Raw genomic sequence first — 14,005 nt, forward strand, 5'->3', positions numbered from 1 at the left:
ATATCAGGGCTATCTACATATCCCACTTTGTTCCTCAATTATTGTATTGTCACCTGTGATTATATTTGTGACATTTATAAATGTCGTAATAGATTGAGCTGGTGATTGCTGTTACTGCTGCACTGATCACTGTGAATGGCCAACCCTTAATACTGTGAATGATTCATCGATCTGAGTATTTAGCAGGTCATATAGTGTCGTCTGAATCATCCAAGCTGCAATGAAAATAGTTTGTGAGTGCTGAATGAGCCATGCGATTAATGCTCCTGTATTATTCCATTGGAAAGAAGCACTAAAACCATGAAGTTGCACATTTGCTGTCAGCTGCAGGGATCCAACATCACGTGGTTTGGAGGCGGTTGTATATGATTCCCCCCCACTTGTATGCCTTGTCTTAGGACTGAAAGGCTTGCCATGGGATCCCACCAAGGTGGAAATGTTTTCTGGTGAAAGAAAAGGCGATATTTTGGAGATGTGATGTGGACACCTGGAGGAGATCTCTTACAGGCAAATTAAATGTTTCTGTGAACTGATATCCACAGCACAGCAGCTGAGAAATTACAGTCCATTTGCAGAGTCCAATGGCCCAGGTGCAGGGGGTGCTTGATGAATGGGTTTGATACCAGTAATTGACCGGGCTGTCAAAATTGAGTTGAAATATGCTCCACTTGCTGATGAGTCACTGTGCACAATGTTGCACTTTATTTGGAGTTGTTTAAAGAGGGCAGGTTTTCTTGCAGCCCTTGTCAGTAGCTCATATGTTTACTGCAGGCAACAGAGGACCGAAAATGGATTTCAGCGAATGTTTGCAGCAGTGGTGCCTGGGATGAGGAATTGCAATTGGGATCGAGTGGTCTTGAGTTCACTGTTGCTCTGGGATCCATACTGTGCCTATTGATGTAAAAATATGTGCAAGCTGGAAAGAAGTTGGAAGGCCGAGGTGGAGAAGGGGTTGAAATGATTTGACCTCCTGCGTTGGAGTGAATCGAGTTTTCAGACTGTGCACTGAATCTTGGAGCCCAGTTGAGAAGAGAGGGTGAAGGGGACAAGGAAAGAGAAAGCAGCTGGTCCTGCCTGCCCCATGCTCATGAAACTGGAAAAAGCCAGGGCCAACAATCTTTCAGATTTCTTGCAACACCAATTCCAATCCCTGCCCCACCTGATCTAAACCATTGCAGGAGATCCCTCGGATCCAAAATTATCCATAAATTCCCAGTCAAGCAGCAGTCTAACTCAGCACAGAAACCATGTCGAGAGTCAGCGCGTAGACAACATTGACTTAACCTCAAATCAGTCCCTACACTTGAAGCTGTCCCCCGCCTTGCCCGTTACTTTCTGGTAAACCGGCAGAAACACGAACTAACGCTTCTGTGATTTCATAGACTACCTGTCCTATCTCTCCTCAGTCTAAGCTGTTGCACAGTAAATAAACCATCAAGTAAATAGCACTCTGGATTTGTAATTCAGCCTTAAGCTGGAAGAAGGCATTTCTGACAGTATTGTCAACTGTAGAGAGAGAGAAAGGAAATTCTGATGAAAGGTGAGGGATTCAGAGGGGAACCTGTCTATCATTTGGAAGGCTGGAAGAATGTGAAATGCAGCTGATCCGGGAAAGTGCCTTTTCTCCGTCAGAATACTGAAGTAATGCATTGAAATGCTCTCCATATATTGAAGAGGAACCTCAATGAACACCTGAGGGAGAATGGAATGTGGGGAGGTGGGAGGAGGTTCTGTGCAATATAGGGATCAGTATTTCAGTTTCTCTGAAACAATCCATTGGACAGTCTGTTTGAATTGAATGTTGAAATGAGCAATGAGAAACCATTTACTAACGTTCTGTGCTTCCCTGTTTTTCTTGGGGTCATTGTTTGAATGCCTCATCTTGTAGTAAAAACATGGGCCTTGATTGGATACTACTCATAGAACCCCTACAAGTGTGGAAGCAGGTTGTTTGACCCATCGAGTCCACAGCGACCCTCAGAGGAGCATCTCACTCAGACCCACCTTCCCATCCTATCCATGTAATCCCACATTTCCCATGGCCAATCCACCTAACCTGCACATCCTTGGACTGTGGGAGGAAACCCACACAGGCACGGAGAGAATGTGCAAACTCCACACAGACAGTCACCCGAGGGTGCGATTGAACTGGGGTCCCTGGTGCTGTGAGGCAGCAGTGCTAACCACGAAGTCATTATGCCACCATTGTGCTGCACATATCTTTAACCCTCGAGGGTCTATCTAAGCAGGCAGTCTGGAGCTCGTGTCCACAAGATCTCAGGAGCTGTCTGCCAGCTGCGTTCCTGCTATATTTTCTGACGCTGCCGGTTTGTATGCCTAGGCGTATTTCTTCAAGGAATGTGAAAGGGCAAACTTGAGCAATGTAAATGAGGAAAGAGCTGTGTGTGTCTGTGTTTTCTGATGGATTTGTTTGAGGATGAAGGACGCTGTAGCTTTTTTAAAAATACAATTCAGAAGTGTCCTCAGCTGCGGGAGAGCGGTTTCCTGCTGTGCCGTACTCTTGTACGATTGTGTCTGACAGAGTTCCTTTGCCGATGCGGTGAGCGAGCACATTTGGACATCCAGCAATCCTTGCTGCACTGTTGTGGGGGGTTTCACCACATGAATAATTGGTGCATCAGTTTGGAAAACCAGAGCGTTGAAATGATGAGCTGCGAGTCTCATCATTACATGTAATCACACTGGTCGTTAAGCTCCAAGTCCAGAAATGACTGTGTAATAGCATCAGAAGACTCAAACCATCCATGCAGTTTTCCTCTATGATTCTAATGGCCATGTTTGAAGGAGCTATGCCCTATCTTTATTACGATAATATCAGAAGATATTAAACATCTTTGTATTGGCGTGTTGCAAATATAATTTCTGTACTGCTGCCTTTTAGGTCTTTGAAGCCCGAGTTAGAATCGCAATCTCCACTCTGTTTTTAGGGTTCCTGTTCTCTTTCTGTGCTGGGACTGTTCACTTTTATTTTCAAACAGTTATCATGTGTCACTGCTGTGTCCATTGCTGGTGTTCAGGTTTCAAATGAGTGATTGGTTGAGTTTGTACCAGACAGGAAAGTGTGGACTTCAAGCCCAGTATGGATATGGTTGCATTGCTGATCAAACCTGTGGCTAAAATGAGGCCTGAATCAAAAAATGCTAATGCCTGAAAATGTTCATTTCTATCTCCCTTCTGTTGACTGTATTTCCCCTGCTCCAAACCATTCCTACAGGAATAGAGGATTACTAGGTACGACAGATTTGTGAGGCCGAGTTGATACGACAGAGTAAGCAGTGATAAGTGATGTCTGTAACAAAAAGGCACAAATGGAAGGTTAATAATCCTGGAGAGTGTGAGAAGAAGTTTGTGTTGGGAGGTGGTGGACTTCTTAAGTACAGCTTGTTGACGCAGCCATACATTTCTGTTTGAAGGGAATGAGGGAGTTATTTAATGAAGCAATGAGAGCACTGGCATAGTGACTGGGATAGGAGGGAGTCACCCAGGTGAAGAAGAGTGCAAAGTTGATGGGCTGAATAGCCTGTTTGTGTACTCCAGTCTTTGTTTCTACAGCCATGTTTCTATTCAAGTTGGATTCAAGGACAGTATTGGGTAAGACTGGATGTATCTGAGTGAATACCTGTTCTTGTGGATGAGAAATGGCCCTGACTCGTTCCTGTTGACATAGACCAAAATGTCCTGCTCAAGATGCTGCCTTCCGACTGAGAGCTGAAGTGTTGTGATTTTTTGATTCAAACTGGGAAAGAAGTGGTTCATGTTTGTAATGCACTCTTAATAGGGTAGTGGGTACAGATTCCATTGTGTCTTCCAGAAAAAAAGAGTTGTGTAAGTACTTGGGGGAATGACAGTTTGAGGGATCGCATGCAGGAGAATAGGAGTGCGATGAATTGAATTAATCCGGACGAGATGCGGCACAGAATCTGTTCACTGAATGGCCTCATTCTGTGCCTGATCTGATGAATAATGGTATGCATTGATTAGTCTGTTGATGATGCTCTTGCTTCTGCTAACTTCATGTTCTGAATATTTACTCATTGAGTTTGCAAACATAAATTTTGAACAGAAACTGTGCCACTCGAACCATAATAGCAAGAGTTTTACACCTGTCCTCTTTTTGGTAATTGATGTTTTTTCTCCCTTTTAAATTTCCAGGTGGAGAGGGATTTTGAGCGAGAATATGGCAAACTTCAGCAGTAAGTATAGGACTGAGAACAGAGCATAGGCTGTAACACTGCCTCGTCATTTCAATCTTAATCACCCTTAATTTTTGTGTTTCCTGCACACAGTATTTGATTTATAACTTGAATTGAAATATTTAATAAAGACCAAAAATTTAAAGACAAACAGTATTTTTCCAGTATCACTTGTGGGAGTGGTGACTTTTTCCCCTTGTTTTCTGCTCAGGCTGGAAGATCAGATTAAGAAACTTCACAAGGATATGAAGAAAAGCACTGAAGCAGATATAGGTAGGACCATATACTTGGCCTGAGCAGAACTGGGAAAAGTGTGGGTTATGTGGAAAGCACACCTCAGACTGCCTGCAGATAGGGAGGGAAGACAGTGTTCACACTACATTCAAAAACATATTTGTGTCTTCATGGCCAAAGAGAAGATTGAGCAAAGAGCAATAAAACAGGCACAGACTTTACGCTCGAGGACAAGGTGTAACAGGAATGAGGACTGTCTGCTCCCGTTTCATAGTGAGCCAGGAACCCTGTTGGAAAGAGCAGTAACACTCCCAGAAATGACAAACCTTCTGAAATGTAAGTTAATTCCTAGTTGATGTAACTGAAAAGCACATACTCTTGTTTCCCTCGTTTAGCTAATGTAAATAATTTATCCATGTGTCCACAGATCTTTTATCAATTAAATACTTCAGTCATTCAGGTCAGCCACAATAACAAAATTCATTTTCGTTCACTTCACCTTGGGCCAGAAGGTGGTGGTACTCGGGTTTAAAAAGAGCTTTTTGTGACCTTTAGGTTTCAGACCAGGATTGTTTGGAACTCATGAAATACTTCTGTGTAACTCCTGCTGTCGATTTAATGTGGCAGTCAATTAATGCACAGCACACACCGATGAGGTGAATGCCCAGATAATTTGTTTCAAGTAATCATTGAGAAAATTGGCAACTGCAGATGCTGAACATCTGAAGTAAAAGCTGGCACTATTGGCAAGTGTTGGGGAGATGAGGCAGAATCTGGGGAAAAGGGAAACAGAGAGAACATTTAAGCTCAGTAACCTTTCCTCAGAACTCTGCTGAAAGATGTGAGAAGGTCATTGAAATAACTGCACAGAAGTCAGTATGCTGTCACCAAGTCACCCTTTATTTACACGTGGAGAGTCCTCACACGGTTTCAGCTCCCTCAGAGCCAGCTCTCAGAGTGAACAGAACCCCTGACCTTTCTGTTTCTGTCAGCCAGGGCTCTCTGATTGGACCAGATTAACAGCCCCAATCAGAAAACTCGTACCCAATAGGACCCATTTGGCCGACCTCGTTCCAAACACTGCAGTCAACTTCCAGAAACACTCGCTCTTGTTTCCCTTTCCACAGATGCTGCCTGACTGGACTGACACTTCTGAACTTCTTTCACCTGTTACCTAAATTCTGTTTGAGTGAGAAACATTAGCTGGGACAGCATGAAAAATACCACCCGCACTCGTACAAAATAGTTCTGTGGTATCTTGCCATTTCTGGCTGATGGATAGCATCTGTGATGGTACAGCTCCTTGAACTGCTACACTGATGTGTCTGCTGAGATTTTGAGAGTTGCTGCAGACTCTCGTCCTGACAGAAGAAAAGATTAAGTCAGCAGGCCGCATCCCACTTCATGACCTTTCTGTCCATTCATCCATTGCAGCACTGCTAAATTATTGAGAGCACACTTTTTCATATCAAATGATGGGAAAAATATCCTGCAAAACACTCCTTGGGGAACTTGTAATGAATGTGAATTCCTCATTTTACATTGTTGACAAGTGATTACAGTTTCTTTGTTTTCGGAACCGAGTCCTTTACTTTGCAGGAATCAGTTAGAGTTGCAGTGAGGCAACCAAAACGTTGGTTAAAATTTGGATGCATATCACAGACAGTGGGCATGGCTGCAAGCAGGAGCTCACTGTCAGGATAGTGGGCTGGAAGAAAAGCCTGTGGGGCCTCCCACAAGGCTTTTGTCCTACATCTGTGACAAACACATGGGGCTACAAACCATGGCTCCTTGAATGATGTCAAATGCAGCACTTTAGAACCTCAAGATGTGCTTCTGTTTTGCACGAGCTCTGGCACCCATTATACTTCCACACGAACATGAGAGGTTTGGATGCATGTTATGTAATGGAGCTAAATGGTCACTGACAAAAAAGAAACAGTGAATGTTGCATGACTCATACTAAAGTGATAATTGACACTCTGCAACTCAGGCTGGTTGTTTTTTTTAAATATAAATGTTGGATGCTGCAAATAACATCCCTCTCATGTCTTTCTTGTCTTCAACCTGACAATATATGTTGCTGCCTTTAGAGAAATCAGTACTTCAGTGAAAAGCAATTGAAACATTCTTGATTGCACCAGCTATATTTGCTGATTTACCTGATGGATCCACTAAAACTATAATTTCTGTAATGCTTTTTAGGACCTCAGGAAATCCCAAAGCACTCAACAGCCAATTCAGTGCTTTTATTTTTGAGGTTTTATCAACTGTTGGATAACAGTGTAGGAATCATAACAGCTGATTTGCATGCAGCCAAGGTCCCGCAAGTCACACTGTGATAATGACCGGAAGATGTATTTCAGTGATCCGAGTTGAAGGTTCCGTATTAGTTCGGACACTTTGGAGAGCTTCCTCTCTGTTCCTTTATAAAGTGCATTGGTGTTTTTCACATCCACCTGAGAAAGCAGAGGGGATCTGGACTTAATGTCTCCCTCAGGAACTTGGCACTTGCGACAGTGTTGTACCCCCTCCCCAGTGGTGCATCAAACTGTCACGTGAAAATAAATGCCTGAGTCTTTGGAACAGGACTTCAGTTGACACATTTCTGACTCACTGTGAGCTGCTGAACCCCAGCTGATCTGAACAGAGTCATGCCACGGGACAACTGGTCGACTCACTGTCAAGTGGTTCAGTCCCAAAGCCACAGGTCCGATAATCTGACAATTTGGAAACAAAGTGCTGACTTATTACTCTTAGGTTTCTCAGGTACGTTGATGGATGGAAACTTAACTCAATCTGGACTATTTGACTATGTTTAAAAATTGAGTATGAATTTTCTGCGCAAAACAAAAGCAAGGGTGCTGTTATTAATTTGACCACATGAGCTGCCTTGGATGGGTTAGAGAGAGTGCTTTCGTAGGGTGTTCTAAGGTAGGAGAGCTGGAGGAGAACCCTGCCTGAGTGGGGAAGGAGAAACCATTTTTGACAGACATTATTTCTGAGCTCTAAAGGGATGAAAGTGTCATAGGGACAAAGCAGGAACAGGTGACTGAGTTGAATGATCGATCATATATTGAATGGCAGAGTAGGCACAAAGGTCAAGTGTTCCTATATTCTCAGTTTCTATCTCAACACATTTTCTTGGTAGTTGTGTGTTATTTTCATGGAGGCATGAGCCTGTTTACAATGTTGAATGGAGCAATGTTATATGATGCCATTACATGTTCATCCACTAGTCTCAGCAATAGTCAGTTTTGGCTTCAGTCTCCAGTCACATGGGATTGTTTGGCAAAATTGAAGTTAGGTCTGTTCTTAACATAAGCACATAAGGATTCTATTTTTTAAACAAGTCCTGTGATATTCTTTCCAGCAATGTCCAAGTCAGCAGTGAAAATTTCTTCAGATTTGCTAACCAACCCTTTATGCGAACAAGATCAGATGTTCATGGAGACAGTGACAGCTCTGGACACTGCAATGCGTAGAATGGATGCATTCAATCAGGAAAAGGTTTGTAATTAATTTACATTTGAACTGGATATGATCTAAATGATACAATGGGTGACCGCAATGGAAGCAAGTTTAACATTTCTGGTGCTTCATTTGTAACCCAGTGATAGTCAGTCCTGCTTCAACAAATCACAGAATCACAATCACAGTTCATTGGTTAGCACAACTTCAAATCAGCCGTACATGATAGTGTGCTTCTTTAAAAATCCATCCGATTCCCAAATACCCTGGATGCCCCTGTGTGTGTAAAGCCTCACTGAGGGTATGTCTGACTGAGTGTGAAGTAACCTGGCTGACTGTCCCGTTGCTGAAGGAATCACCGGGTTTTAAAATACACGCTGTACCTCCCACAAGAAGCTGTGAGTTCACTGCCAGCCGGCAGTTTGAGTACACCATCCAAAGCTGTCATTCCATTGCAGGGGTAAATGAGTGCAGCACTGCCAGAAGTGTTGCCTTTCAAATGAGGCATTAAGCTGAGTCCCTGTCTGCTGGCTTCCATGGAAATGATCTGAGGAAGGACCTGCAGGAAATGTACATTTGAAAACAAAGTTTCAAATCGTGTGATGTGGCATGAACCAAAGATCTTGACCAGAATGACAAATCTAAGGCTGCACATCTACTGTGTTGACTGGTCTTTTATCTTTGATGTACACTTATAGTCAGAATTTATATTCATGGCTGAGAGTGTGATTATCAGGCTCAAGCCATGTATGTGCTTGAACTCTCCCTCAGGATTGGCGGTACGTCAGGATGCAATGGTCAACTGCTTATGCAACTGGACTGGTGATCCAAGTGAATGAACTGCAGCCTCACTCAGGCACATTATGACTCTTCCACGTCATGTAGCAATTGGCAGTTGGTGTGGTTGGCCATTCAGAAAAAGTAGGAGAAGTTGCCGTACTCTGATACCAGCAATTAAATTGTTGAGTGGTGTCATTCAAACATGGGGGAGGATACCACTGTATCTCTGGGCTTGAGTCAGACGTCATTTGCACAGTTTGTGGTTGACTCTGATCACCCATGGAACAGGAACCAATTCCAAAATGTTGACATGATCTTTGGTATTGCGTATCACAGCCTTGTATCCACCGTGTTTAAGCAGGAAAAAAAAGCTCCATTTCTTTAACAGGGCTTCCTGTGTAGGAGCTCCCTCCCTAAATTTCTTGCATTCATTCTCAGATAACTGACTGTCTGACCTATTCCTTCATGATTTTCAAATCTGTGTTAAATCACAGTGGAGTCTCCTTTGCTTCAACAATTTTCAAGTCTTTGTACTTGAATTGCCTTCCACCAGGCAATATCTTGTGTTAGCCTCAATCTTACTGCAGCATCCTTCACATAACGTGGAGCACAAACCAAGTGTAGTATTCTGGTTTTCTGTTATTTGGCTGTTCAGCATTGTACTTTTGGCTGTGAAAGCCAGTTTGTCATGGTAAAACCAAGCAGCGTTCATTATTAGCAGCTTCAATGGTGCTTGAAGAGAAAATGTACCAGCTATGAGAAGCAGATATTAAGAGAGGTGATTCAAAGCTTGGTCTAAGCGCTTGCGGAAGACAAGTAAGCACTAAGAGGAGGGTGTTGAAGGAAGTAATTCCTGAGGATCTTAGGCACTTTGTCTGGTTTTTGATCCTTCAAACACAGTGAGTGGTTTATCCCCCTCTCTTCTGTTCAGACCCCTCATGAATTTGAATACTTGTATTAAAATCACTAACGTCCTTTAGGGAAGGAATCTGCCACTGTTACCTGGTCTGGCCTACACGTGACTCCACACCCACAACAATGTGGTTGACTCTGAATTGCCACAACCTTTCCATGTCCTCCTGAAGTTTAACACTTTCCTAGTCATTATAATCGTCTCCTTGCATTTCTCACATGACAAATTTGGAAGGTGAGAACCTCAGCTTTGTCAATGAAGACATAGACTGCAATGGTAAGGAAGTTATGCCAAGCCTTCACAAACCACTGGTTAAACCTCAGATTGGCTTTGCCCACCACATCTTATCAAGGACATCAAGGCGTTGGAGAGTGTGTGGAGGAGATTTCCTGAGGTGGTCCCAAGGATCACAGGCTTTGTTCCATGAAGAAACAGGTGTTCTTCTCCTTGGAGCAGAGAAGGTTAAACTGAGATGAAGCAGATTCACCAAAGTGTGAATGCTTAAACAGAGTAAATAAAAAGATGGTGTTTGGGCAGGTAGGTGGAGGGACACTGAATTTGCACCGGCCTACCTGGAAAGGACATAGAAACAAATTGATTAATGAACTTTCACAAAGGAACTGGTTAAATTACCTGACAAAAGAACAAGTCTAAAGAGGGAAGAGCAGTGAAGTGGGATTCATTGGATAATGGTACCAATGAGCTGGCATGGTGAAAATGCATCCTGTTTTTAGAGTCATATGGAATCGAAGAGACATGGTGATGGTTTAATTGGTAAGAATTACATTTGCTTGTGTGCTGGGTTATCGTACAAGAATTTTCTCCTTGCCCATTCCAACAGTGCCTGCACCATCAGAGCCTTGTCCATTCATCACTTAATGTCTGCTGAGTTTTAGAGAAAATCCCCTAAATTTGATGACATTGGAGGTAGTCGTGTGTAAAAGCTGTTCAAATTATCCCATGTGCTTGACTCAAAGTGATTAGTCGTGCAGTTTATTTCTATCTTTAGTTGTTTATCTCAGTTCAGTATGGTTAGTCTATGTAAAATATTCTATGTTTCTTCATCAGGTCAATCAGATTCAGAAAACTGCCATTGAACCGTTGAAAAAGTAAGTCCAACACTTTTGACAGCAATATGTAAACTCTTAACTCTTGCTTTGGAACGAAATTGAAATTTAGATAATCTGTTTAAACAAGGTGAATGAACTGTATGCTCAGTTGATGCAACGAAAGCTTGGCTGACTTTGCTTGTGGAAATTACTCGCCATGGGTTGATCACTGCTTGTTCGGTCAGCAAATATGTTGCTAGGTCAACAGTGGAAGCCAGAAGAATTTGAGTGCGTAAGTGTCAGAATTACCTCGAGGAACTGCCAGTAATACACAGCAGCACAGCCTGGATGTGATGGCTAGCAACCTTGTGCTGAACACTTTGGAGTGGGAAGTGAAGGAAGTAGATGAGGGGGTGGGTTTGAAGTTTCTTGGTTGTGAATCAGCCAATGAATGAGAATCACAAGCCAAACAAATCTGAGTCACAAAGATCCTTGTCTGTTCTCACTGAAGAATAAAATATAAAAAAAAACCCTTTTCAACTTCACAGCTGTGAAGCTCAGCATTTGAAGGAGCGAGGAATGGATCCAAGGCTAGTCTTTGAAACTTAAGCAAGGGCACTTGTGAGGGCATGAAAACTGAGCGAGCTAAAGTGAACTGGTGAATTTGGTTGAGGGATAGGTCATTTGAGATGCAGTAATAGATATTTAAGGGGATATTTCAGAATACACATAACAGATTGATGACAGTACAACAAGACAGAAAAATTCCAAGGGGAGGACCCACCATCTGCTGTTAACTGAAACGGTTAAAGATGTTATCTTTATCAGATGTTAGCAGATGTCGGCACGGTGGCTCAGTGGTTAAGCACTCCTGCCTCACAGCCGCAGGGACCTGGGTTTGATTCCACCGCCGGGTCACTGTGGAGTTTGCACGTTCTCCCCCCTGTGTCTGTGTCGTTTTCGTCCGGGTGCTCCGGTTTCCTCCCACAGTCCAAATATGTGCAGGTTAGGTGGATTGGCCATGCTAAATTGCCCCATAGTGTTTCAGGGATGTGGAAATTTAGGTGGGTTATATGGGGATGGGTCGGTATGGACTTCTTGGGCCGAAGGGCCTGTTTCCACACACTGGGGATTCTATGATTCTATGATAACATTAATTTCTATGATAACGTTTACAAACCTTAAGAAATGGTATATATAATTGCACAAAGCTGGGCAGCAGGTCAGAACTGTACTGATGCACACAGATTGACAGGAAAGTCAATGTTGATGAGAACATAAAGACTCTAAAAAAGATATGGATAGCTTAAGTGAGTGGACAAACAAGTCTGGCAAATGGAGTAGGATGTGGACAAGTGAGAAGTTATCCATTTTTGTCGGAAGAATGTAAAAGAAGCCAATCACCTAAATAGTGAGAGATCAGAGAGCTTTGAGATGCAGGGGAATACACAACACAGAAACAGACTCTTCAGTACAACCAGTCCATACCGACCATAATCCCAAACTAAACTAGTCCCACCCACCTGGATTTGGCCCATTTCCCTCTGAACCTTTGCAATTCATGAACTTATCCAAATGCCTTCTAAATGTTGTAACTCTATCCACATCCACCACTTCCTCAGGAAGTTCATTCCACACACAAACTACTGCGTGTAGAAAAAAATTGCACGCAAAAGGTGAGCGTACAGGTAGTGCAGGTATTTGGGAAATAATCGAATGTTATCATGTTTATGAGGGGAACGGAATACAAAAGCAGGGAGGTCGTGCAGGGCACGTGGTGAGACCACATCTGGAATGCTGTACACAATACTGTTGTTCTCCTGAAGGAAGGATGTGAATGCATTGCCAGTTCAGAGAAGGTTTAATAATAATTTAGTTAATAATACCGGGAATGGCCAGGTTGTTTTGGTAAGGAAAGGATGGATGGGCTAGGCTTCTATGCACTGAGGTCAGTACCGCAGTATCCACTGGGTAAGGGGCAATTTGGTTGAAACATCAACAATTCCAAAGGTCAATGCGCAAAGGACGATTCCTCTTGTGCGAGAATCTACAACTGGGGCTCACTGTTTAAAAATAAAGGGTTGTCCATTTAAAACAGAGATGAGGCATAAATCATTTGTTTCAGAGTGTTGAGAGTCTTTGGAGCTCTCTTCCTGAAAGAATGGTCAAAACAGAGTCCTTGAATATTTTCAGGACAGAGGGAGATGGAGTCCTACAGCATGGAAATAGACCCTTCGGTCCCACCAGCCCATGCCAAACATAACCCCAAACTAAATAGTCCCACCTGCCTGCTCCTGGCCCATATCCCTCCAAATCTTTGCTGTTCATGTATTTATCCAAATGTCGTTTAAATGTAATTGTGCCCATGTCCATCCCTTCTTTACAAAGTTCATTCCACACACGAACCACCTTCTGTGTAAAAAAAAAAATGACATCTCCCACCTCTCAGCCTAAAAATGTGCTCTCTCGTCTTGAAATCCCCCAACCAAGGGAAAAGAAAAGACACCTACCATTAACCCTATCTATACCCCTCATGATTGTATAAAGTTCTATAAGGTCACCTCTTAACCTCCTATACTTCAGTGAAAAAATCCCAGCCTATCCAGCCTTTCTTGATAAATAAAACCACCCATACCCGGCAACATCCTGGTAAATGTCTTGTGATCCCTCTCCAACCTTATATCCCTACTTTTACTGGGCGACCAGAACTGGATACAGTACTCCGGAAGAGGCCTCACCAATGTCCTGTACAATGTCAACATGACTTCCCATATCCTACACTCAAAGGACTGAGCAAAGGAGGTAAGAGATTCTTGGAGAACCAGGGGGTGATTTCATCAGCCATGATCTTATGAAAACAGCACAATGTGGATGACCAGCTCGAGGGGCTGAGGGGGGTGACTTATGCTCCTAAGTTGTTTATCATTGTATTTGTTTGCTGGACACTGGTTACATTAAATTCCAGACAGTGAGCCCCACATTCCCTCCCCCCAAACCTTTCAATACCCGAATCTTAACCACATCCTGTTCGAATCAATTTAGTCAGGAATAATGAGAAGTGCTTTGGAGGGGAATACGAGAAGGGTTGCCGATTAAATATGGTTCAAGATTAAATTTATATTCTTGCACTTGGGTTCAGCTTTCGTTGCTGCTTTACAGGAAGGATATGGAGGCTTTGGAAATAGTGCATAGGAGGTTTACCAGGATTTTGCCTGAATTGGAGCGTATTACTGAAAAGAGAAGTCAGACAAACTTACACTGTTTTCACTAGAGTGTCATAGGCTGAGGGGCGACCTGGTAGAAATTGAGAGACATGAATAGGGTGGATAGTCACAGGGTTTTTC

The 14,005-nt window shown here is 43.0% G+C and overlaps 2 protein-coding genes across 4 annotated transcripts in view; both read left to right on the forward strand.

Annotated features, from left to right (window-relative positions):
• The window catches only part of LOC109926765, a 741,111-nt gene that overhangs the window by 523,936 nt on the left and 203,170 nt on the right, over positions 1-14,005 (forward strand). The window lies entirely within an intron of this gene.
• Positions 1-14,005, forward strand: part of bin3 (bridging integrator 3) — a 118,720-nt gene that overhangs the window by 29,391 nt on the left and 75,324 nt on the right. The window contains exons 3-6 of one of the 3 annotated variants that reach the window (XM_020533191.2): positions 4,174-4,214; positions 4,426-4,487; positions 7,822-7,958; positions 10,681-10,721. In XM_020533191.2, the coding sequence (XP_020388780.2) occupies positions 4,174-4,214; positions 4,426-4,487; positions 7,822-7,958; positions 10,681-10,721 (281 nt within the window). Of the gene's footprint in view, positions 1-4,173; positions 4,215-4,425; positions 4,488-4,525; positions 4,785-7,821; positions 7,959-10,680; positions 10,722-14,005 lie in introns of those variants that run through there. The other 2 variants (XM_048618591.1, XM_048618590.1) reach the window with 2 other exon arrangements.

The sequence above is a fragment of the Rhincodon typus genome, chromosome 40, assembly GCF_021869965.1.
Source record: "Rhincodon typus isolate 14 chromosome 40, sRhiTyp1.1, whole genome shotgun sequence".
NCBI classification, from domain to species: domain Eukaryota; kingdom Metazoa; phylum Chordata; class Chondrichthyes; order Orectolobiformes; family Rhincodontidae; genus Rhincodon; species Rhincodon typus.